The following is a 25,402-nucleotide window of genomic DNA, read 5'->3' on the forward strand; positions in this document are numbered from 1 at the left end:
AGAGAAAAGGGCATAACAATAGTAGTAAAAATGAAGAGAATAATAGTAAATGGTACTATGGGATGGAAAGATCCATCAATGGAACACAATACATAGACCAGAGATTCTGGAACTTCAAAAACAATAACTAATTAAGACAATGTTACAAAACCAGTGGGCAAGAGATATATTAGTCAACAAATGATATAGAGAAAGTGGGATATCTTAGAAAGATAAAGCAAGTTAGAGCTTTACCTCACATATAAAAAGTAATAAAGGAAAGATCTATAAATATTTATAAAATTTACCTTTAAAAATAAAATATATTTAAGTAGAGTGCATAGGGAATACATATATAGTTTAATGAATAAATAGAAAATGAACACCTTGTAATCACCACTCAGGTCAAGAACACTACCTGCCAGTACCCCAGAGGTCACATTGCCTGTTTCATCACATCCCCTTTCCTTTCAAGCCTGGAAGTAACCACTTTCTTGTTCTTTGTTTTAATAATTTTCTTGCTACTTAGGATTTTACCACCTGTGAGTGCATCTCTAAACCACACAATAACTGCTTTTGAACTTTAAGTTATGTGGTATGTATCAATGACTGACTTCTTTAGCTAAACATTATGTTTTTGAAATTCCTTCACATTGATGTATAGGCTATAGTTTATCCTCTTTTGTTATAGTGTACACCACTCTGTAAAATTCCATTGATAATGAAATCCATTCCATTATCCATTCTACTTTTCATGGTCACTTGAGTTTTTTCTAGTGTTTGGCTACTATGAAAAAAGCCACAGTAAATATAATTATATACTTCCAGTTATGCATGTGCAGAAGTCACCCTAGGGTTTATATTCAGGAATGCAATAATTGGATGACAGGGTATGTTTACCTTCAATTTACTAGCTAATGTCAATTATTTCCAAAATGATGGTATAAATTTGCACTCCCAACAGTAGCAGATGAGATTCTCATTGTTCTACATTCTTACCCTTTACATTTTTTGCCAGTTTGATGGACATGTCATGCAACTCACTGTAGTTTTAATATGAATTTTCTTGTTTACTAATGAGGCTAGACATATTTTCATGTGTTTATTGGCCATTTGTACTTCTTCTTTTGTGAAGTTTCTACTCTAGTTTTTGTCTATTGTTCTGTTAAGTTGTCTTTTTCTTTTTGATTCTGAAATTCTTTACATATTTTAAATACTGGTCCTTTGTCAGCTATGTGTTGCAAATATTGTGTCTGTGGTTTGTCTTTTAGCTGTCTTTATGATGTCTATTGATGAAGTCTTAATTTTTATAATTTTTATTTTAAAATTTATAAATAGAGATGGGAGTTTCACTGTGTTGACCAGGCTGGTCTCCAACTCCTGGCCTCAAGTGATCCTCCCATCTCCACCTCCCAAAGTGCTAGGATTACAGGCATGACCCACAATGCCACCAGGAAATCTTAATTATTAATGTAGTTTAATCTATAAATCTTTTTATTTATGGCTAGTTTTTTCTCCTCTTTAAGAAATTTTTCCCAACTCTGATGAAAAATTTCCCTACATTATATTCTAAAAGCTTTATAGTTTCACCATGAACATTTTTGTTTTTAAGCCATATATACATCTTTAATCCAGTTCTGAACATAAAAACAATTATATAAAACAGAAAATTCACAAGAGAAATACAAAATATCTCAAAAAATAAAGGGATATTAAATATTAGTATAGCAGAAAGCAAATTAAAACCACTAGGTGATATTATTTCTCCCATTTTTATTGGTGAGGATTAAAAGTAATTGCTAAGTAATTTGCTGAATTATCGAAAGACTGTAATACCCAATGCTGTCAATGGTATCAGAAAAATGGTTCCCCTCATTCTTTGTTAGGGAGTACAAATTAGTACTATGTTTCTGGAGGGTAATTTAGGAATTAGTGGAAAAAGCATTTGATGAACATAAATAATTTGACCAACAGTCCATCTACAAATTAACATTAACATGTTAGTAAAGATATAATTAGTAAAGATATGTTACAAAGATGCTTATTCTATTATTGTTTATGATAATGAAGCATTCTTTGGGGAAAAAAATCACAATTTATAACGAGATTAGTGAAACAAACCATGGTACACTCATACTGTGCAATTATGAAGTATGTACAGCTATATTAACTGACATTGAAAAATGTCATCTTTTTAATGCTAAAAATGAAATGCAAAGCATGTAAAGCATGATCTCTATGGTCATAGAAAATAAATTGGAAAGATCTATAATGGGATTATGGTTGATTCTTAAATTTTCTTCTTTATACTTCTCAAAATTATATGAATTCTTTGAAAATATGAATACTTATTAAATTTATAATTGGAAAATAAAATTTTAATTAGGTGAAATGTTTCATGAATCAAATTAAAAGGCAAACTAAAAACTTCAAGTAATATTTACCACATGTAACAAATGGTTGCTGTAGTTAATATACAAAGAGTTCCAACAAATGTATAACACTGATAGGAAAATAGGAAGAGACCAAATATAGAAATCTGTTCTCTAAAGAAATAGCAATGATCAGCAAATATATGAAAAATTTCAATCTTGGTTGCAAGTAAAGGATGCATACTAATTTAATGAAAACTACTTTCTCTCTCTATATATGTATTTGTGCGTATATATATACATACAAAAATGTCAAATTTGCAAATATTTTAAAAAGATAATAAAGATAAAACTCAGTTTTGGTGATGGTACATTGGTACATTTTCTTATAATCCATCAGTGGGAATACAGGTAGATGCAGCCTTTTAGAAGAACAATTGAATAATATACAAGAAACTTAAAAATTCAGACCTTTCTGACCAACAAGTTTTATCTACAAATGCTTCCTGAGAAAACAGAGTATCAAAGTTTGGGATATTGGAAACCATTTAAATTCCAAATGAAAGGCAGTAGTTGTATACAATAATGCCACATGACTGATAATTTTAATTTATGTAGCAGGTTTAATGATTTGGAAAAAAAGTCTTTATAGTAAATAAAAGATTTCAGGACATAAACTGTAAAATAAGTTCCCCAAATAACCATATTTTGTTAAAAGAAATTTGTTTTGAAAAAAGACTAAACAAAAATAAACTAGCCAGGTTAACGTGAACTATCCCTGGATGGCAGAATTACTAGTAATTTCAGTTTTCTCTTTCATATCAAGCTGAATCACTGAAAGTGCTAAAAATCTCCTGTTTTTGGCCCTTAAAAAGAGCAACTTCACATAGTTCAAACTAACACTTTCCTGACTTTTCCTTACTTTTTATAATTAACCTGCCCAACTTTTAAAATCAGAAAAATGACATTAAATCATTTACCTGTGATAGAAGGAATAATAATGATTATGATAATGACTTTTGTTATAAAGTTTTCACATATACTATTGTATAACAATTATTCTTCTGGCAAAAGCAATTTATAACACTGTGTTCCACAAAGACACATAAAAATATTTTTTTCAATGGAATCCATAGACATGAAATGAATATTTCAGGAAAGAAATATTAGTTGAGTAACAGGATGAATGCAGGTACTGACTGGGAGAAGCCTGGTCACCCAAGAGTCCTTTCCCCTTTCTCTTGCATTTTCTTCTTTCCTGTTCTCACTATTCTTCCTTTCCTTCTCCTCCTTTCTTCTTTATCTGTCTCTCCCCTTACCTCCTCTTTTCTCTTCTTCTCACTTGATTTCTTGCTCTAGTTTTTAGTTCTTTTTACATTTAATTCTTCCAATCTTTGCAATTTATTATTTTAGCAAAAGGCATAAGTTTTTATTCCATGCACGAGAGCTGGTTTTATTTAGTTTCAGGGAGTAACAATTTATCAGAACTGAAATTCCTCCTGCAAATTTCACATTCCTCTGGGTGCTAGGAAACAGCATGAGATCAAATCAGAGGGCCAGGAATCAATCCACAACCCAGAGTATACTGCTTGTTCAGTTGGGAGACACCACTTGGTCCTTGACCTCAATTTATGTGCCTGTCTTGAAGAAGGGTACAGCAATCTATGTCCTCTTTTCACCTAAGTTTCTTGGGCTCTGCACGTGTTCATTAAACAGATCAGAATTAATGGCGGCCTTGGAAGCCAGTATTAGCAGCTAACTTGGGGCCAGCAGGAAAACGAAGCAATGGCCTCGGATTTAGTGGGACTCAGCCTACATACCATGGCTATCAAATAGTGAACCAGAAAACGAGTGTCTCCCCTTCTGTTTAAAGTGCAAGAGACATAAGGTAAATTAATTGGTGAAAAAACTGCTAGGGCCATTTCAATTACTTAGCAAAAGACATTTTAGAAAATAATTTCTGACTTCTATTTTTGCTAAGACTGGCAATTACAAAAATACTTTTTTGAACTCTAGCTTGAGAATGCCTGGGTTCCTTCTTGATAAATATTTATTATTTGGATCTACATGGGAGGACAATTTTGCTAAACTAAAGGACGGGAATTTGGCAAAGCCGAGCACTGATGCTGAAGCGTGTGAAAACTGAGAGCTGTTTATTATCCCTTTTCCTGACTGTAGGTCATTGACTGTGCAAGGCCCTTTGAAAGCACACAGAGAGATTTTGGTTTCTGGGTTGCTGTAACTGACACCAAATCTCCTCTGATAGACAGCTCAGTGCAGGCAGGAAGCACAGCCGGCTGGCTCTCTGCCATTCACGCAAAGGGTCCCAAGCCTGCCCTAGAGAAAGTGGCTTATCTTTACTGTGTGCACATCAGTATGTTTCATCTCGGCAGCACTTACGTCATTTCCTTTGGCAAGTGAGCAAGAAGCCTTGATTCTCGAAGCATGCCAATTGTAGATCGCCAGTGGTGATTCTCCAGGACAGACATATTCTAGAAAGAAAGAAAGTAAGAGTTATAAACGAGAGGGAAGCCAGATACTGATCTTTCATGCTGAATACAGCTCCACGGATGCCAGCATTTTCCCCCCAGTTTATACCTGATGACACAGAGGCAGACCAGGAAGAAAAAAAACAAAACCCACAAGATAAAACAACCATGAGGTCTAGTCTCAAGGCTATGATGATGATGGGAGAACAGCAGGGCCCGCGGCTGACCCTCTGCTGCAGGGTTGAATAAGGATCTATTTCCAGCATCATTCACTCCTGCCTCTGCCCCTCTTTAAATAGCTCAGTCAGGCCATGCTAAATGAAAGAAAATGAAACAGGTAGTGATGGATACCATGGCACTATAGTCATAACATAATCCAAGATTATACTAGCAAACTGAATGGAGGCAAACCTCACAGTCTCTGGTCTAATCTACTGCACTGACCATCATTTCTTAACACTAAGAACCTCCTAAGACCAAACCACCAGGGTAGCTGGTGACACATTCAGACTCCTGAGTCGCAGTCATTATGGTTCTGATTTGATAGGCTTGTGGTAATACATTCATATGTACACTAAGGTTTGAGAACCATTATCTTGCAGGCAGCTCTGCCGGTAATCTTTGTGACCAGCACCTTGGCATTTATCTGATTAAATCCGTGAGTTGGAATCTACAATTGCTTCCTTGCTCAATTATCTTAACATTGCTGTCCTTGAGGGAACCTGTGTTATATTCAATCTCTCCCTTGACCTGTTATTTTAAATATGCTTTTTATCTGAACAATTAACCATTTAAATGATGAATATTTCTTACACTCGATTGTGTTTTGTTCTACTTGGCAAACATTATGTCCTTACCACTGACTTCACAGATACAGAATAGAACTCCTCTTGACATCAGGCAATATTTTATTTGTTCATTCAGCCTCCATTTTGTTTCAAGAGTGGTTATAATCTTACAAAACATAAGAGGATAGTTGCTATGGTTTGAATGTCCCCTCCAAAACACATGCTGAAACTTAATCCACAATGTGACAGTATTGAGAGTAGGGGCCTTTCAGAGGTGATTGGATTGTGGAGTAAACTATTCATGGATTATCATGGAAGATAAAGTGGTAGCTTTATAAGAGAGGAAGAGAGACTTGAGCTAACACTTTAGCATGCTCAGCCCCCTCTCTGTGTGATGCTCTGAGATGCCTCAGGACTCTGCACAGAGTCTCCACTAGCAAGAAGACTCTCACCAAGATGCAACTCCCTCTATCTTGACCTTCTCAGCCTCTATAACTGTAAGAAATAAATTTTGGCCGGGCGCGGTGGCTCAAGCCTGTAATCCCAGCACTTTGGGAGGCCGAGACGGGCGGATCACGAGGTCAGGAGATCGAGACCATCCTGGCTAACACGGTGAAACCCCGTCTCTACTAAAAATACAAAAAAACTAGCCGGGCGACCTGGCGGGCGCCTGTAGTCCCAGCTACTCGGGAGGCTGAGGCAGGAGAATGGCGTAAACCCGGGAGGCGGAGCTTGCAGTGAGCTGAGATCCGGCCACTGCACTCCAGTCCGGGCGACAGAGCGAGACTCCGCCTCAAAAAAAAAAAAAAAAAAAAAAAAAAAAAAAAAAAAAAAAAAAAAAAAGAAATAAATTTTGCTTCCTTGTAAATTACTCAGTTTCAGGTATTCTGTTATAAGCAACAGAAAATGGACTAAGAAAATAACATTCAATAAAAAGTGAGAGACGGTGTATAATTTCATACATATAAGGTACCTAGAGCAGCCACAGTCTTAGAGACAGAAAGTAGAATGGGTAGTTGCCAAGGACTAAGGGGAGGGAGGAACAGGGAATTATTTTTAAATGGGCACAGGGTTTAGTTTTGCAAGATGAAAAGAGTTCTAGAGATGGGTGGTGGTGATGATTGCACATTATGAATGTACTTAATACCACTGAATTGCACACTTCAAAATGGTTAAGATGGTAATTTTTTTTTTTTTTGAGACAGAGTCTCGCTCTGTTGCCAGGGCTGGAGTGCAGTGGCGCGATCTCGGCTCACTGCAAGCTCTGCCTCCTGGGTTCACGCCATTCTCCTATGTCAGCCTCCTGAGTAGCTGGTACTACAGGCGCCTGCCACCACGCCTGGCTAATTTTGTTTTGTATTTTTTAGTAGAGATGGGGTTTGCTGTGTTAGCCAGGATGGTCTCGATCTCTTGACCTCGTGATCCGCCCACCTCGGCCTCCGAAAGTGCTGGGATTACAGGCGTGAGCCACTGTGCCTGGCCTAAGATGGTAAATTTTATATTACATGTATTTTACCACAATTACAAAGTAAGGGAAAAGAAGCAAGGAAAATAATACGGTGATGAAATGGAGTCAGAAGTGAAGCTAAAAACCATCCCATTATATCATGCCCCTACTGTATCTGAGCCACCCATATCATGTTCAACTTTTTCAGCAAATGAGGAAAGAGAATCTCTGTTAGTGACACAATCAACCAATGCTCCATGAGGAAAACACAAGTCAGGAAAGCTGCAACTGTTCTTGATTCTAAAACCACACACTCCTTTGTCTCCAAGACTTTGTTATGAGGTAAGTTTCACGAGGCTGAGTCTCATACCTATCTTCTGTAGAGTCTGTCCTATTGCTATTCATTTCACTAATTGCCAAGGAGTCATTATTCTTTCTTTATCACTTGACCATGTTTGAAGCAGTAATGAAATTTTGTTACTTTTATCAACTGGTCTATTATTTCCTTTTGGGCACACAACAAAAGGGAAGGTTGATTGGAAATCACATGCTAGACTAGCTTGTTTTGATTGTAAAGATCTAGGAGAGAAGAGAGTGATAGATTACTGTGATGTAACAGATGTTCAATTCTGCGATGACATTTAATTCAGTCGCTCATGAGTTCATTTGCAAGACTAATTCAAGTAGATGTGAATATGAGTGCCCTCCTGTTAGTTTTTCAAGGGCCAGAAAGCTGTAACAAGACCTGATGATAAATGACACCATATCCCCTTGTAGTGGAACAAAAATGTCTGGAAGATGGCCTTAAGCATGGTGATGTATGCCAGCCTGACTTAACATCTTCATTAATAATCTTCCTGAAGACAGAATAAAAGGATACTTGGGAAATTTGCTGGTGAAACCATATTTGGAGATGAGCACCAGGGAAATGCAAGAAAATTGGGTTAGCTTGGAAGCTGGTATGGATTAAAAGACAATAGAGTAGATGATTGCAAACACAGCCTTTGTGGAAGAGTCATTATGCATGAAAAGCATGTTTTGGCCAGAACTGCGGTGGAAATAGGGGCACTATGGTGCCCTTTTCCAGAGAGTAAGAAAAGAACAGCATGGAGAGGAGAGACTAACATTTATCAATCACCAACTCTGTGCCAGGCACTTTTCATGCCCTCATCTAAACCTCACATACCTCTTCACTATTTTGATCATAAATTCATAGGTCATAAAAAACTCAGGTTTCTTAGAGAGGCCACACAGCTAGTGAGTAGCTGAGGAAGGCATCACCCATGCCTGCAGACTCAAACCTAAGCTCTGCATACCACCCTTGCTGCCTCCCAAGAATTTTCTCTGTGCTACCACATCCAAGCATCAGAAGCCTGAAATTGACAAGCTGATAAATACCTGGAATTATACCGAATTTGCCAAAATTACCTATAGTTGCTGCTCAAAAAAACAAAACAAAACAAAAAACCCAAAAGTTGATTGTTCTAATTAGATATTAGTTTCTAAACCCACATTGGAATTCTTGCATTTACCCCTGAATCTGGTTCTATTGCTAAAAGTCTTGTGGTTTGAATATGTTATGGTTGAGTAGATTTAGGTCGTTTTGGGGGAGAACTCATTGTTCGCTCTCAAACCTCATCTCCAATCAGTGTCTGAATCCTTTTGGTTTTTCCTACGTAGTGTCACTTGTACCCAGTCATTCCTTTCATTGAAGCCACCCTATTTCAGTTTTACCGTCCTTCTTCATTGTTTTTCTTCAAGCCATCCTCCTCACAGCTGCCAGATTGTGACCTGTTTATTTGACAAAATGTTCTACATTCTCCCTAATTACTGGTTGAAACAAAAATATTTATCAATCACCCACTAATGTGCCAGGTTCTGTGGTATGCATTGGGGATCCAAGGATAAATAAGACAAAATTTGTGCTCTCAAGGAGCTCTCTGGCCCTTCGTATGATCATGCTATCCACCTTCCCCAGCGCCCTGTTCCAAAGCCCACAATGGATCCACGTAAGACAAATTAAGTCAAATTCCTTAGCTTGACATTCAATGCTTTATGAGATTGTCCCAACTATAATTTTGTTCCTAAATGTTTGCGATAACTTAATACCTTTACCTTTCCTTTCCAACAAAGCTCTTATAGTCCAAATAAATGATATGTTAGTAAGACTATAACTTATGAATATAAATATTAAATTATTAATATATGATAATGTCTTTTCCTTTTGCTACCCTAAGGCCCTCCAAGGTGGTTTATTATCTGCAAACACCTCTTTCTCCGTGTTCACTTATCAAACCAGCCCGTCTTTCAAATTTCACTTCAAATACTTCATCCACAAGGCCGTCTGCAATCATTCCAGGCAAAGGCAAATGCTTTATCTCCTGAGTCTTATACTCTTTTTGAATTCTTCTCTGGCATTCCAGAAGTCCTGACTCCTATTAAATTCAGTACCATTGATGTGTATTAGAGTTCTTCATGCACTTCCTTTTCTTTTACTACATTATAAGCTAGGTATGAGTAGGCAGCCGACCTTGTTCCTTTTGTACCCACACAAACCTATGCCTCACACAGAGTTTCTATAAATTTGCTAAGAGAACAAATTACTTGATTTCATTGAACAAATGAACATAGCACTTACTATGTTCTAGGCACTGTGATATATGCTTGGAATACATCAGGGAACAAAACAGACAAGGAACTAGTGGTGGTAGAGATGGTGTATTAGTCCTTTTTCACACTGCTGATAAAGACATACCTGAGACTGGGCAATTTACCAAGAAAGAGTTTTAATGGACTTACAGTTCCACCTGGCTAGGGAAGCCTTACAATCATGGTGGAAGGCAAGGAGGAGCAAGTCACATCTTACATGGATGGCAGCTGGTGAAGAGAGAGAGCTTGTGAAAACTCCCCTTTATGAAACCATCAGATCTTATGAGACTTATCATGAGGAGGTCATGGGAAAGACCTGCCCCCATGATTCAATTACCTCCCACTGGGTACCTCCCACAATTCCCACAGAATTTAAGATGAGATTTGACTGGGGACACAGCCAAACCATATCAGATGGGGAGAGACAGGCAATAAACAATAAACATAATAAATACTTTCATGCTGGAAAGAGTTGGATAGCATGTTAGAAGATAATAAATGCATGGAGAGAAGAGCAGAATAGTGGGCATCTGAGAGTCCCCACTTTCAGTTATAGTGGGGGCTGGTAAGGTAGTCATGGGGAGAGGTGAGATTTGAGCAAAAGCTTGAAGGCAGGAGGGAGTTAGTCATTCCTGTCTGGGGGAAGAGCATTCTAGAGAGAACAGCTGGAGCAAGGGCCTCAAGGGAGGAGCTAACAGCTGTGAGGTCAATGCACAGTAAGGGGAAGTATGAAGACATGAAGTCAGCGAGGTCATGAAACACCAGACCAGGCACAGCCTTCTGGCAATTACAAACATTTTGGATTTTACTCTGAGAGAAATAAGGAGCCACTGCAAGGGTTTGGGAGGAGTAAAATTATGACTTACATTTAAATAAGGCCAATTTTGGTGTATGTTGGCAATAGACTTTGGTAGGGGTAAGGGAAGAAACAAGTTGAAATGTGAAACAAGTTGTATCTGTGTCCCCAGCCAAATCTCATGTTCAGTTGTAATCCCCAATAGTGGAGGTGGGGCCTGGTGGGAGGGGATTGGATTATGAGTGTGGTTTCTCCTGAATGATTTGGCACCATCCCTTTGATGTTGTTCTTGTGATAGTGAATTCTTATGAGATCTGCTTGTTTAAAAGTGCGTAGCAACTTGTCACTCACTCTCTTGCTTCTACTCTAGCTGTGTGAAGTGCCTACTCCCTTTGCCATCTGCCATGACTGTAAATTTCCTAAGGTCTCCCCAGAAGCCAAGCAGATGCCAGCATCATGCTTCCTGTACATCCTGTGGAACAATAAGCCAATTAAACCTCTTTATAAATTACCCAGTCACAGGTATTTCTTTATTGCAATGTGAGAAGGGACTAATACACAAGTGGAAGGCTATTTGGGGCAATAGCACTCATCCAGGTAAGAGGTGATGGAGATGTGGATGGGGGAGGTAGCAGCAGAGGTGGTGAGAGGTGGTTGATTTCTGGGTCTGCAGGATGATTCCAGTGTTTCTGGTATGAGCACAGAAGGATGGAGTGCCCATTAACTGGGAAAGCTGCAGTGGAGCAGGTGTGGAGTTCAGTGTGGGACATGTGGAGTTCGAGGTGCCATTAGACACATGGCAGCACAGTGGGGATATCAAATAACCAAAGCAGTAACAACAACAAAAGGAAAACACAACGGTCATGTAAGTGCTGTAGTAACTGGTGGGTTAGAGGAAGAATGTTACATAAAGGGAAGGATCACACCAAGTCATCATTTTGATGGCCTTAGGTTTAAGATTAAGCGTCAGGTATGCCAGAGACTCCTGTTTGTTCATCCCGTTTATCGGATTTCCTTTCTTCCTTACTCATAGAACCTCAGTTTTTAAATGGGCTTATGGCTATTCAGAATAAAGACAGCATTTCTCAGCCTCCTTTACAACGAGGTGGGATCATTTGGTGAAGTTCCGATCAATTAAATGTTAGCAGAAGTGTTGTGTGGGATTTCCGGGAAGGTTGTTTAAAGCAAAGGTGGACTCATCTGAGAGAGGCTTCTTTTGCTTTTCCCCATTCTATCTTCTCACTGGAATGCAGCAAGAATGGTTTGACCTCCAGCAGCTACCTTGGGCGAGGAGGACAAGTGCCCTACTCAAGAGATGACAGATTGTAGAACTAAAAGGATCCTGGGTCTGTAATGATTTTGTGGAGCTATTGTGCCTTCCTTGGACTTTCAACTGCCAAACTTTTATGAAAGTTAGGAATAAACTTCTCTCTTGTTTAAATCACAAATACACCAAGTTCATTTAAAGTGAATTTGTCTTCCATGTCATCCTGAAAGAGCTAATGAGAGGGCCTTTTCAATGTCTTGATTTATAGTAAGGCTTGGTTTGGGCATAGGAAATGATAATAAAGGATTACATAACTCCAAAAAAGAGTGAGAGAAATCGCCTTAATAAAGTTGGGAACACACCTGCGCACACACACATGACCTTATCTACTTATTTCTGAGACAAATCATTGATCTGCTTGGAAAGCCTTTCTTGGTTCTCTCAACAGAACTGACAGCTTCATCTTCCAGACCTCCTATACCCACAGGAAACTTCTATCCTAGTGTCTATAACACCTTGTAACAACTTTGTTCACTGGCCTTGTTCCCACATGTCAGTGGTCTGCTCATTCAGTGAATTTTGAAAAACTATACTTTCCTCACACTTTCCAGAGCTGATAACGTTCAAAAATCATAAGTATAAGTGGTTATAAAAGATGTAATGTCAAGTATATTAGTGAATGTTGGTACTTTAATATAAAATTACTATACCACTCTTTTGGGTATTAAATGTGTCTAAGGGAACCTAATAATAACAGCATTTAATGCCCATTCAGCACCCATTGAAAAACACCCACATGAATAATTTAACTTATTATTTAAGTCAGAACTATTAAATAAATTCTTTTCCCTCTAGAGCTTATATTTTCATTCTATTTCTCCATAGATTTTTATTTTAATGTAATATAATTTTATATGTGAAAATCTTTTATTGTCATCCTATTATTTATCTGCAACAAAATTCTATAAATTGAAATTTGATTTAAAAAAATTTCCTAACATCAGGCTTTAAGTACTAAATATTTTTCCAGCTTGAGTTTATAGTGTAACTCTTATCAGTAACTCATTGGTCAAAACACATGTTTATTGCAAATTTGGAAATAATAATTATGCTCAAGAATAATAATTTATTGGCCATATGTCTGTTTATGAGATGAATGGGGGAGTTATCGTACCTCAGTTACAGGAGACTTCCTTTAATATTTTTAATTGCTCTTGATATGGCTTGGCTGTGTCCCCATTCAAATCTCATCTTGTAGTTCCCATAATCCCTATATGTGATGGGAGGGACCCGGTGAGAGGTAACTGAATCGTAGTGGTGGTCCCCCAACCTGTTCTCATGACAGTGAGAGAGTTCCCATGAGATCTGATGGCTTTATAAGGGGCTTTTTCCCCTTTGCTCGGCACTTCTCCTTCCTGCCACCATGTGAAGAAGGATGTGTTTGCCTCCCCTTCTACTCTGATGGTAAGTTTCCTGAGGCCTCCCCAGCGCTGTGGAACTGTGAGTCAATTAAACCTATTTCCTTTATAAATTACCCAATCTTGGGTATGTCTTTATAGCAGCATGAGAATGGACTAATATGGTACTGAGAGTCGGGTGCTGTTATAAAGATATCTGAAAATGTGGAAGTAAGTTTGGAACTGGGTAACAGGCATACGTTGGAACAGTTTGGAGGGCTCAGAAGAAGACAGAAAAATGTGGGAAAGTTTGGAACTTCCTAGAGACTTGTTGCATGGCTTTGCCCAAAATGCTGATAGTGATATGGACAATAAAGTCTAGGCTGAGATGGTCTCAGATGAACATGAAGAACTTGTTGGGAACTGGAATAAAAGTGACTCTTGCTATGCTTTAGCAAAGAGACTGGTGGCATTTTGCCCCTGCTCTAGAGATCTGTGGAACTTTGAACTTGAGAGAGATGATTTAGAGTATCTGACAGAAGAAATTTCTAAGTGGCAAAGCATTCAAAGGGAAGCAGAGCATAAAAGTTTGGAAAATGTGTAGACTGATGATGCAATAGAAAAACCCATTTTCTGGGGAGAGATTCAAGCCAGCTGCAGAAATTTGCATAAGTCATGAGTCAAATGTTAATCACCAAGACAATGGGGAAAATGTCTCCAAGGCATATCAGAGACCTCCATGGCAGCCTGAACCATCACAGGCCTGGAGGCCTGGGAGGTAAAAGTGGTTTCCTGGGCCAGGGTCCAGGGTTCCCCTGCTCTCTGCAGCCTTGGGACATGGTGCCCTGCATCCCAGCTGCTTCAGCTCCAGACGTGGCTAAAAGGGGCCAAGGTGTAGCTCAGGCCATTGCTTCAGAAGGTGCAACCCCAAGCCTTAGTGGCTTCCACATGGTGTTGAGCTTGTGGGTGCACAGAAATCAAGAATTGAGGTTTGGGAACCTCCACCTAGATTTCAGAGGATGTACGGAAATGCCTGTATGTCCAGGCATAAGTTTCTGTAGGGGCAGAACCGTCATGGAAAATCTCTGCTAGGGCAGTGCAGAAGAGAAATGTAGGATTGGAGCCCCCGCAACAGTCCCCACTGGGGCACTGCCTTGTGGAGCTGTGAGAAGAGGGCCACTGTCTTCCAGACCCCAGAATGGTAGATCCACCTATAGCTTGCACCTGTGTGCCTGGAAAAGCCACAGACACTCAATGCCATCCCGTGAAAGCAGCTGGGAAGGAGGTTGTACCCTGTAAGGCCACAGGAATGGAGCTGTCCAAGGCATGGGAGCCCAACTGTTGCATCAGTGTGACCTAGATGTGAGACATGGAGTCAAAGGAGATCATTTTGGAACTTTAAGGTTTAATGACTGCCCTATTGGATGGTGGACTTGCATGGGGCCTGTAGCCCTTTTGTTTTGGCCAATTTCTCCCATTTGGAATGGGTGTAATTACCCAATGCCTGTGACCCCATTGTATCTAGAAAGTAACTAACTTGCTTTGATTTTATAGGCTCCTAGGTAAAAGGGACTTGCTTTGTCTCAGATGAGACTATGGACTTGGACTTTTGGGTTAATGCTGAAATGAGTTAAAACTGTGGGGAATGTTGGAAAGGCATGACTATGTTTTGAAATGCAAGGACATGAGATTTGGGAGGGGCCAGGGGCAGAATGATATGGTTTGGCTGTGTTCCTATCCAAATCTCATCTTGAATTGTAGTTCCCATAATCCTTACATGTGATGGGAGAGACCTGGTGGGAGGTAATTGAATCATGGGGGTGGTCCCCCATGCTGTTCTCGTGATAGTGCATGAGTTCTCATTACATCTGATGGTTTTATAAGGGTTTTTTTTTTTTCCCTTTTGCTCGCACTTCTTCCTGCCACCATGTAAAGAAGGACGTGTTTGCTTCCCCTTCTGCTATGATTGTAAGTTTCCTGAGGCTTCCCTAGCCCTGAGGAACTGTGGGTCAATTAAACCTCTTTCCTTGATAAATTACCCGGTCTCAGGTGTGTCCTTATAGCAGCATGAGTATGGACTAATACAGTTCCTTTGGTATTTTTATACCCACATCAGTATAAAATATAACTTAGAATGAGTCAGACATCTGTCTGTCTTTTGGAAAGTGGAAATAGGGTAACTGTGAAAGGTAAGTGGAAAAGTGGAACTGGCTTCACTGCCCTGCAAGCACATTCCAGGTAGGTCAGTTTAAGGACCTAAAAATGGATTCTGTTAACACTGTTTATGCCTGTGTGCCCCTTGGAAAGTCTTCACATATCCCCAAGGGCACACATACCCTGTGTGAAAACTGTGGCCATATGTGACTGCTATTGAGGGCAGGGAGCATATCGTATTCATCTCTGTGCCATGGTATGTGGCACAGTGCCACTTAAATAGGTAAATATTTGTTGAATGGGTGCTGAGTAACTGATACCCCAAAGTTCAGTAGCTGCAAAAGTTAAAAGAACTGTTAAAAGAAAGAGCCCTATTTGAATTTTTGGTCAATATCTGATAGAAGCCAGATTTAGGATCTTCTGTAGTGAAATCCTTAGACTTAGGTAAAATCCAAAGAAATTTTAAAATTATTACAGCAATTGGTTCCCTCCCACTACTCATTCACATACAACAGGATTAGGTAAATGACTCAAGAAATAACATGTATCAGCTTGCATTTGTCAATTCCAAGATGCAATGAGAAGATCATTCCAAGAATTTTTAATCATTGCTACTCCTTCTGCATGGTATACTCTCTGTGTATTCTTAGTAAGACTGCAATAATAAGCAAGAGAAGCTATTAAATATTCCCTGGACATCAGAACTGTTCTGGGTATTGAGGATATCACAGTGAATGAGTTAGGTGACCAGAAATGTAGTGTCTGTCTGGGAAGTGGACATCTAATCAGGCAATAGCGATTGGAGTGATACATACTGTTATAAGGGAAGGAAGAGAGTACTGGAAAATCACATAGGAGGGGCTTTAAGATGGAATTTTAGAGAAAAAGAAGGCTTTCAGGAGGGAAATATGTCCAAATTGAGATCAAAAGGATGAGCAAGTTAGAGAGGAATCAGAGAGTACAGACAATATACTCTATTGTATATTGTATTTGAGTAAAATATACCATGAAATACTACATTTTATTCAAATAGAAGGAAGAGCATGGGTGTGAAGATCTGTAAGCAAGAGGAATACTTTATATCTTGTTTTGTTTTTATCTAGGAATTATCACTTTCTAATAGAAAACATATTTTACTTACTTTCTGTTTCCCTTAGAATAAAGCAGACTTTTTTATTTGTTTTGTTCATCTTCTATACTCTTGCACCTAGCATGTATTCAGTACTCCATATATATCTGCTGAATGGACAAAGGATTGAGTGATATGTTTGGGAAACTGGAAGTTCAGCCTCGATGCACAGAAGCCTGGGAGGGGAATGGTGGGAAGTGAGGCTGGAAGGAATGGCAGGGGTCAGATCAGAACGGGGATGGTAAATTGTGTTAAGTCATTTGGACTCAATCCTGGGGCATGGTAGGGTTTTAAACAGGAATTGATGTGGTCAGATTTGAGTTTCAGGAAACTCCTTCTGTCTTCATAGTGGAAAAATGGCTAAAGCAGGCAAGGCTGAGGGTAGGTGGATGAGAGGATGATGCTGGTGCCCTGAACGAGGGGTGGCGAGCAGACTTGTATACACTGGGGTTTCTTAGTGAATTGCCAGAGATAAGAATGCTGTATCCTCCCTAGCAAGAAGCAGCTCTACTCCTACAGACTCATCTTTCACAGAGGCTCAATGACTCATATCAACCAAAAGTAGTAGACTGAGAAAAAGAAGAAAAGCATCCGAAATAGTCATGGAGATTTAAACCTGTGGTGAGAGGATACAATTTACTATCCTTTGAAACCCTAACCAGTTCTAGAATACCACATCAGGTACCACGTCTGTCTACTTTTAAGAAGTATCAGTTCAGTAATTTCACATTATCCTGATGACAATGTGTTCTAGTGGCTCAAACTCTTCCTACTTGCAGTTTTAAGAGTAATCTTCATCTTAAAGTTGAAGGAGTAAGCATCTAACTTTGTGACAACAAAACCTATTCGAACTTTAATTTGAAAGGAAAAAAACCCTTCCAACTTCTAAGGCAAAACCTTCATTTCCCTTTGTGCCTGAATTAGCAAGTATTTTTCACCCTAAAAACAAAACAATCCCTTTGTTTGCTAGTATCGTACCTGGCCTTTAATACACCACCAACACAGGTTTTCAAATTAAGTCAAGAGGGTATTTGGCAAACAGAATCTGGCCGAGCAGAGTTGCTATCATACAAGGCAGATTTAAACTGCTTTTTCCTCTATTTGTTGGACACTTTCTTTGATTAAAATACTTCAAATGATGATGATAAACTGAATCTGGGGTACAACAGGAACCAGAGTTAATTGCACAATTTAAATCCAGAGGATACAGAAAGAAAAACATCAGGAACATTGTCTGTATTTTCATTTTTAATTGCTCATGAAACAAGGTAAAAGACTTTAGGAGATAATGGAGGCTGCTGAGTTCTTCCCTAACAAGCCAAGTGGTCTCCTTGGTAACACTATGAGAGCCCCAGCCTAGGAGGTCTCAGTGGAATAGAAGCTGGTTGAGCCCTAAACAAGACCTTGGCCCTTGAAGAAACGATAGCACTGCCTTGTTTAATGACTGTTTGAAGACGTCTTTCTCTTGCTTGTTCTTCATCTGTCCAAGACACTGAGCTGAGAGCAGGGAGCGGGGATACCAATTGCTATCTGCAGAGAAGCCTTGGGGATTGCAGAAACTTTACGGAACAGAAAGTCAAATTTGAGGCTCCTTTTATAATTTTAACACTACTTTCCAAAAACACCTCTCATACTGTAGAAATTGTGAGCTTATGTTAATCTTTGCAGAGGTTTGTTTGATGAGGGGGGTCATAGGACCACGTGGAAGGAATATTCTCCTGGCTAGGTCAACTTCATGTCTGTGATTCAGACTCGTTAAGAATAAAAAGTGGTTCAAAATGCTGACCTCCCTCTAAGTGCTTGTGATAAATGACTGAGAAAATTGATTATAAACTTCTGCAAGACATTATAGAATGCAATAAATAAAATGTTTATGGGACAATTTTTTAAGTCATTATTTTAAGGATGTTCTGTCATGAGTAAATGATAGAGTCCATGTTGTTGGACTCTATCGAAAGGAGTTAAATTTAAAATTGAACTGAAAGTTATTCCTTTACAATTCATAATCACCAATGTTGTATGTGACTTAATGCTTACTTTGCACAGTTGCTGAGGCCACCATTAAAATTGTATGTGGGTTGGACGGTGAAGGAACAGAAAGTAAATTCTTGATTCTATTTCTCACATGCTGTTTTTCCTCCCAGTCCATCCTGGACACCTGGACTGCTTCCAGTCTGATGAGAGAGGTGCCAAGTGGAAGTGCCTTCAGTGCCTTCAAGTTGAACTTGGTTGGCAGTTCAGTGAGTGAGTCCGGCCCAGAGAACAGACCATGGGAGGGAGCCCTCTGATCTGGCCTTCAGTCCAGCTGCCCTTCTCTCTCTTTATCTCAGGGCAGAATAACAGGCTGGATGTCATGCAATGATCTTCTTATTTATTAGAACTAAAAGAGCACAGCCAACAGAAGGAGGGAGAGGAAGCCCTTTTCCATTTTATCTCATTTATAATAAGTCTGGATTGTAGCAAAGTCACGCACAGGGTGTTCCCCAAGCCACATAATTCCTGGCACATCCTCTCTACAGTATTCTTGTTGACCAAATGTGCATGTGTGCATGCATAATTTTTGTGTATATATGTACATATATATTTTTCATTCATTACCATGGTTCTTAACATTTTCAGAATCTGCAAGTCATTTTAAAATTTGATGAGAGTAAGTTATAGACAAATGCTCATACAGACATCCTGTGAAAATTTGCAAATAGCTCCCCGAAAGCCCATTTGTATCTCAGCAAACAGGCCCTTGAGAGGCTAAAAGGCTACATTTCCAAAGATTTTAAAATACCACGTGTTGTTAATGGTTTTGCTCAGCTTACATATTATGTAACGTTATTTTTTCCCTTTGATGTTGAAAACTTGAAGATTTGTGCCAGTTCCTCATCTATAACATAATGCGGAGTAAAGATTTCTTGATCCAGGTCATGTCCTGTCCAACTAATCTGAAGTTACTACAAAAGAGAGCATGGGCACGGAATCATGATATGCACAAGACACTGATCAGAGATGGGGCTGTAGATGGCAGGACCATACTCAGCTAAAGGCCACCAGACATTCCATTTGCAGTTATTCTGGAGTTGTGGAATTTAATCCTAAAAGTACATCAGCTCGTCCTGCCTCCAATGCCCTATTTTCATCTCAGCTATTAAAAATGTTACACTTTTTTTGTTTTTGAGATGGAGTCTCGCTCTGTTGCCCAGGCTGGAGTGCAGTGGCACGATCTCGGCTCACTGCAAGCTCTGCCTCCTGGGTTCACACCATTCTCCTGCCTCAGCCTCCCAAGTAGCTGGGACTACAGGAGGCCGCCACCACGCCTGGCTAATGTTTTGTATTTTTAGTAGAGACCGGGTTTCACCGTGTTAGCCAGGATGGTCTCAATCTCCTGACCTTGTGATCCGCCTGCCTTGGCCTCCCAATGTGCTGGGATTACAGGCGTGAGCCACCACGCCTGGTCTACTCAAACTTTCTAAAGCCCAATTTATAGCATTCTTTTTCTATGCTCTTTATTTTCCCCCTGAAACTATCTACAGAATCAGTTTCTCTTTCCCCTGTCTTCCCATCACATTCATTTGTAGCTAAATACTTTAAAGTATCTATTAAGCCTCTCACACTTTAGATCACTTTTCTTTTCTCTTCTTTTTTTTTTTTTTTTTTTTTTTTTTCAAGACAGAGTCTCCCTCTGTTGCCCAGGCTGGAGTGCAGTGGTGCCATATTGGCTCACTTCAACCTCCGCCTCCCAAGTTCAAGTGATTCTCCTGCCTCAGTCTCCCAAGTAGCTGAGATTAAAAGCATGTGCCACCACGCCCAGCTAATTTTTGTATTTTTAGTAGAGATGGGGTTTCACCGTGTTGGCCAGGCTGTCCAACTACTGACCTCAAGTGATCCCCCTGCCTCAGCCTCCCAAAGTGCTGGGATAACAGGTGTGAGCCACTGCGCCTGGCCTTGATCACTTTTCTAGAACCCTCTTGTCTGCCTCACTACGATAGGAGGATTGTAGGAGAGCTGTTGGTTTCTTGCACACGGTAGGTGATCAGTATGAATTTCAGAGGCAGTATGCATAGTTCTTAGGCACTTTGGCTCTGGAAACCAAAAGGTTGAGTTCTAATTCCAGTTCTACTATTATCTGTTTATTTTCAGGAAAAACACTTACATTTCCCAAGTATCAATAGCCACTGGGCTATTGTGAAGATTAATAATATATGACATCAAAGGCATTTGGCACAGTGTTTGGGTCATAGTAAGTGTTGAATAAAGGTTAGTTCAATAGTTTGTTGAACTGAACTTTTTGAAAGAAATTTTTTTCATCTTTTTGATGTTCCTTAGTATAGTTAATAGTGATGGTATATAGCCAAAAATAAGGGATCATAAGTTTTTGACAAAATTGAAATTTCCTATTATTTTCAAGTCCTTTTAAACAATTTTTACTTTCAGTATTTACAAGTACCAATTTGGCTAAGAAAAGTTTCAGCTTGTATTCTAGCCAGCTGTAGAACACTGAAGATATCTGTATGGTGCTATGTGATACTGCCTTGCCTTTAACTTTGTCCTGAAATCTTAAAAGACATGGATCTACAGCCTCCAAGAGATCCTAAGACCAGTTGAACAGTAACTGATATAGTGTCCTGAATGTGGTCCCTAGACCTATACCTCAATTTCTCCCTAGTCATAATCAAAGAGATCCTTCTTGGTTGGGCATGGTAACACAGGCCTGTAGTCCCAGGTGGCTCATGACAGTAATCCTAATGTTTTGGTAGGCTGAGGTGGGATGATCACTTGAGGCCAGGAGTTCGAAACTAGCCTGGGCAACATAGTGAGACCCTGTCCCTACAAAAAACAGAATTAGGTGTGGCGGCAGGTGTCTGTAGTCCCAGCTACTAGGGAGGCTGAGGTGGAGGGATTGCTTGAGCCCAGGAATTCCAGGCTGCAGTGAGCTGTGATCGCACTACTGCACTCCAGCCTGGGTGAGAAAGCAAGACCCTGTTTCTGAAAACACACACACAGAAACACACACACACAAAGACATATACATGGATCCTTCTCTCTTCTCTTTCCTTACAGGGACAAGGCCAGAGAATTAGAGAATAAATTTACTGCTGGAGGGGTGGGGGGGAACCAAACCAGTAGCTCACTTTATTCTAGTAACGTCTTTGAATACAAAGAACAGCACAAGTACTTACTCTTTAAATATTTTAATAAAACAATTGTATCAACATGAACTAATCCCTCAAGCCTCTTTCAAACTGGGATTAAGTTTGCTTGGATTTTGCTCATTTTGAGCATCTGAGTTTGAACAAATGTTTGAGGGCAGAGATTGTGTTTCATTCATCTTTGAACTTCTAGGACTTGGATAATCAGCCATATATTGCAATATATGCAGTAAGTTTATATTGCTGATTAAAAATATGTGACTATATGTTGCATTGAAAAGGCCTGTAGAACTTGGTTGTATTAGAATGTTCATTTTTAATAAAAAGATGAAAATAGGCCAGGCGTGGTGGCTCATGCTTGTAATCCTACCACCTGGGGAGGCCAAGGCAGGTGGATCACCTGAGGTGAGGAGTTAGAGACCAGCCTGGCCAACATGGCGAAAGCCCGTCTCTACTAAAAACACAAAAATTAGCCAGGCATGGTGGTGGGCACCTGTAATCCCAGCTACTCAGGAGGCTGAGGCAGGAGAATCGCTTGAACCCAGGAGGCAGAAGTTGCAGTGAGCTGAGACCGAGCCACTGTACTCCAGCCTGGGTGACAGAGCAAGACTCCATCTCAAAAAAAGTAAAAAAAAAAAAAAATAAATGTTATTAAAAATAAATGTTATTAAAAACTATCTTCACTTCAAAAGTTTGAGAAAAAAATCAATTTTTCCGAGAAAATCTTTGGTATCTGAATCAGATAGATTGGGGTATTTCTGAGAATCAATTTTTGTTAATCATCAGTGAGCATGTAATTCTTCGCTTACTAATGAAATTCTACACTTATTTTCTTGTTTTTATGTCTTTCTTTAATATTTAGCATATTTCTTTCTGAATTCCTCTCTAAATGAGAACTTGCTACATGTTCTTCATATATTACATGTGAAAGTGTAGTTTTATGACCTTGGTTTTTATGTACAAATCAGTCAATAGCAGTAGTTACTCTCTGAAACATCATTGGTAGGATTTATTTGATGATGGGAAATTAGAATCATGTAAGCATTTACATTATATGTTAATGGACTGAGTAGCCAACCTTGTTGACTGATTTTCTTTGTTTAATAAATGACATTTGAAAAAGTCAAAATTGACAGGAAGAAAAAACTTGTTTTGGGGGTTTTCACGATAATCATTCATTTTTTCCCTAGTTAAATATCTGTGTCTTTTCTCAAGCAATACATTTTGCTGCTGAGATGGTTTAGAAAATTAAGTTTTAGCTTTTTTTAAATCTTTGTTTAGTTTTTTAGGTCATCATCAGAAGGCTTTTTTGGTTCTATTATCCTGTCTCCTCTACGTGGCCATATCTATCCCAGCTCTAGGTGCTGGCTGGCAGCTCAAGGGAGCTCAGAATTGAAGTATATGCTAGGTAAACATATATGTCTTGGAAACCTGTTTCCTATCTGTGCCCGAAGCTAATCAACTGGATGGAGAAAGGCTTCTTTTCATGTTCCAATTGTACTTTATTGAAAAAAAATGCATCCTCAAGTTGCAAAATCTTGTTTAATGCAGCTGTTTTATAGGCATCTGCCAGGATTTCTTTCAGCACTCTTTTTTTTTTTTTTTTTTCCAAAAGATCCACTAAAACTGATATCAATGAATCTCTTGTGTGAAATGATTTTGTTAATGACAGCTGAAGGTGTTCAAAGAACCACATTGAAAATTCTAGAAGTAACTCATTTACGATCTAGGGCTTAATATCTGAAACAATATTGTAGAGAAGAATTCTTGAGGCCAACCTTCTCATATTGCTCAACTATTTTATAACAATGAAGTATGCCTATTGTCTTTAATAACATATCTCTGACTCAGAGGCCAACACAGTTCAGAAATGGCCCCAGAGTCAAGTCTGAATTAGGGTTGCACCTCAGAAATATCCATGGCAGTCCTGCAGGAACTGGCTTTAACTGGCCATTATGTACAAGATAGTCTCCATGGAGACAGATATTCTCAGACCATGAGAGGGGAGGCTCAAGGATCCTGTTCAACTTAAGACAATTTCAAACCTGCTTTGGAGCAAATTGAATTCCTTGGATATCCTTGTAAATTAATTTAATCTCTCTTGCAGGATATGCTGGGCCTATTTCAAACCCATGCTCTTTGGATGTGGTCTCCATCACTGAGGCTAACCCTAAAAGAAGACTTTCTCCATGGGCAAGATTTGGGCTTGAGCACCAGGTCTAAGGCAATTGACCATACTGTGTCTGGCCCCAGGTTGGGCTCCCTTACCTGATATAGGTTGGCAAGATGGTGGTTAGTTTTTATCAAAAATGGCTGGTTCACCCCTGGGTGGTCCACATCGTGTGCTGCTGCAGCCAGCAGTCCAAGCATGATGTCCAGAGGTGTGAGGAAGCTGGCGAGCTGTTAAAAAAACAAACTGGGAGATTGACTGGTATGTTTTCACAAATAAGCTCATAATCATTTTGGCTAAATCAAACACAATGAATCATCATGGCATTGTTTAAGCCTATCAGCCAGACCTTTACCCTTTGAAGCATTAAATGAGGTGACAGTCACAGGAAATCACAGGCAAAAAGGAAAGGACTGTGTGGAAAATAATTGGGTAAACTCAAATTGTGTAGATCATTCTGGTATCCCCTTCTTCCTATTCCACTCTGTTTTGTTTTGTTGTGGTGGTGGCATTGCTTGTTGGCAATACTGCTGTTGGGTGGATAGGGAAAAGATAGGGCCTAAAATCAGCCTTGCTCCTAGAGAAATGTGTAAATGAAGAAAAAAGTTGAAGTCATGTGATGGACCTAATAAAAAATCATTTGTGTATTTCAACTCTCTAATATATCTTTGCCACTTGGAAAGAAGTGGGCTGACTTGTAAGATCCGCATTTTTTTCAATGTGTAATAAATAGTGGGAGAATGTATGAGAATCTGTGATTTTCTGGTTAGCTAGGAAAATAAGCAGAGACATGGGAATCCAATACTAACTTTAAAAATACAACTGTATGACATATTGCAATGCTTAGACTACTTGGAAATTAAAAAACAGAGCCATTAATGTCCTTGGGATATGTTGCAGGGATGAGGCACCCACCCAGCTTTGCCCTGAGAGTGCCTGCTTGACATCTGAACATTCAGTGATTACTGTCAAAGCATCCACGTGTGTAGGGGGATGTTAAAAACAGATTGAACTCAACAGTCTTAGAATATAATTTTCCAGAAACCTTAAGAAAACTCATCCTGTACCTTGTACCAACAGACTTGATACAGCTAAGCACTGCCTGAATGTTGAGTATTGAGCATTATTATGATGTTTTTAATTTTTAACTTTGTATTGGTTTATTGCATGAGAACATGCTTGCTAAGAGGTCTTTGACATTCACAAGTTTTCTTGGGCCCTGAATCAGGATATCCAGTTGGCTCAGTAGGAAATAGAACATCAGACTTGAGGAGCTTTGATTCCATTTGTTGATCAAAACTCATGCAGTAGGAGACTTTTCCCAGCAAAGTTCAATGCTGGTGCTGTTTGTGGCAAAGATCTAAGGCACGGAGCTAGTTCTATGTACTGTTGAAGATACCTAAGATGTAGCTTGCCATAGAGAGGAAGTTATTTTTGTCCTAATGCAGCCTCAAAAATATACAAAATGTGAAAGTAAACCTCAGATGAGTCCCATTCTTTTTCATGAACATTGTAAGATTTTCAGAGCTGATACTGGAACCTTAATATCCATAATTTGTGTTCACATTGTTAATGACACATAACATAGTTACTCAGATATGTTGGGTAACTTGGGCCCAGCAGG

The 25,402-nt window shown here is 39.3% G+C and overlaps 1 protein-coding gene across 2 annotated transcripts in view; it reads right to left on the reverse strand.

Annotated features, from left to right (window-relative positions):
* The window catches only part of PDE7B (phosphodiesterase 7B), a 344,257-nt gene that overhangs the window by 17,155 nt on the left and 301,700 nt on the right, over nt 1-25,402 (reverse strand). For both annotated transcript variants that reach the window (XM_010379468.2, XM_010379467.2), the window contains 2 exons: nt 23,877-24,008; nt 4,752-4,843 (listed from right to left, as the gene is read on the reverse strand). In XM_010379468.2, the coding sequence (XP_010377770.1) occupies nt 4,752-4,843; nt 23,877-24,008 (224 nt within the window). The remainder of the gene's footprint in view (nt 1-4,751; nt 4,844-23,876; nt 24,009-25,402) is intronic.

The sequence above is a fragment of the Rhinopithecus roxellana genome, chromosome 4, assembly GCF_007565055.1.
Source record: "Rhinopithecus roxellana isolate Shanxi Qingling chromosome 4, ASM756505v1, whole genome shotgun sequence".
NCBI classification, from domain to species: Eukaryota; Metazoa; Chordata; class Mammalia; order Primates; family Cercopithecidae; genus Rhinopithecus; species Rhinopithecus roxellana.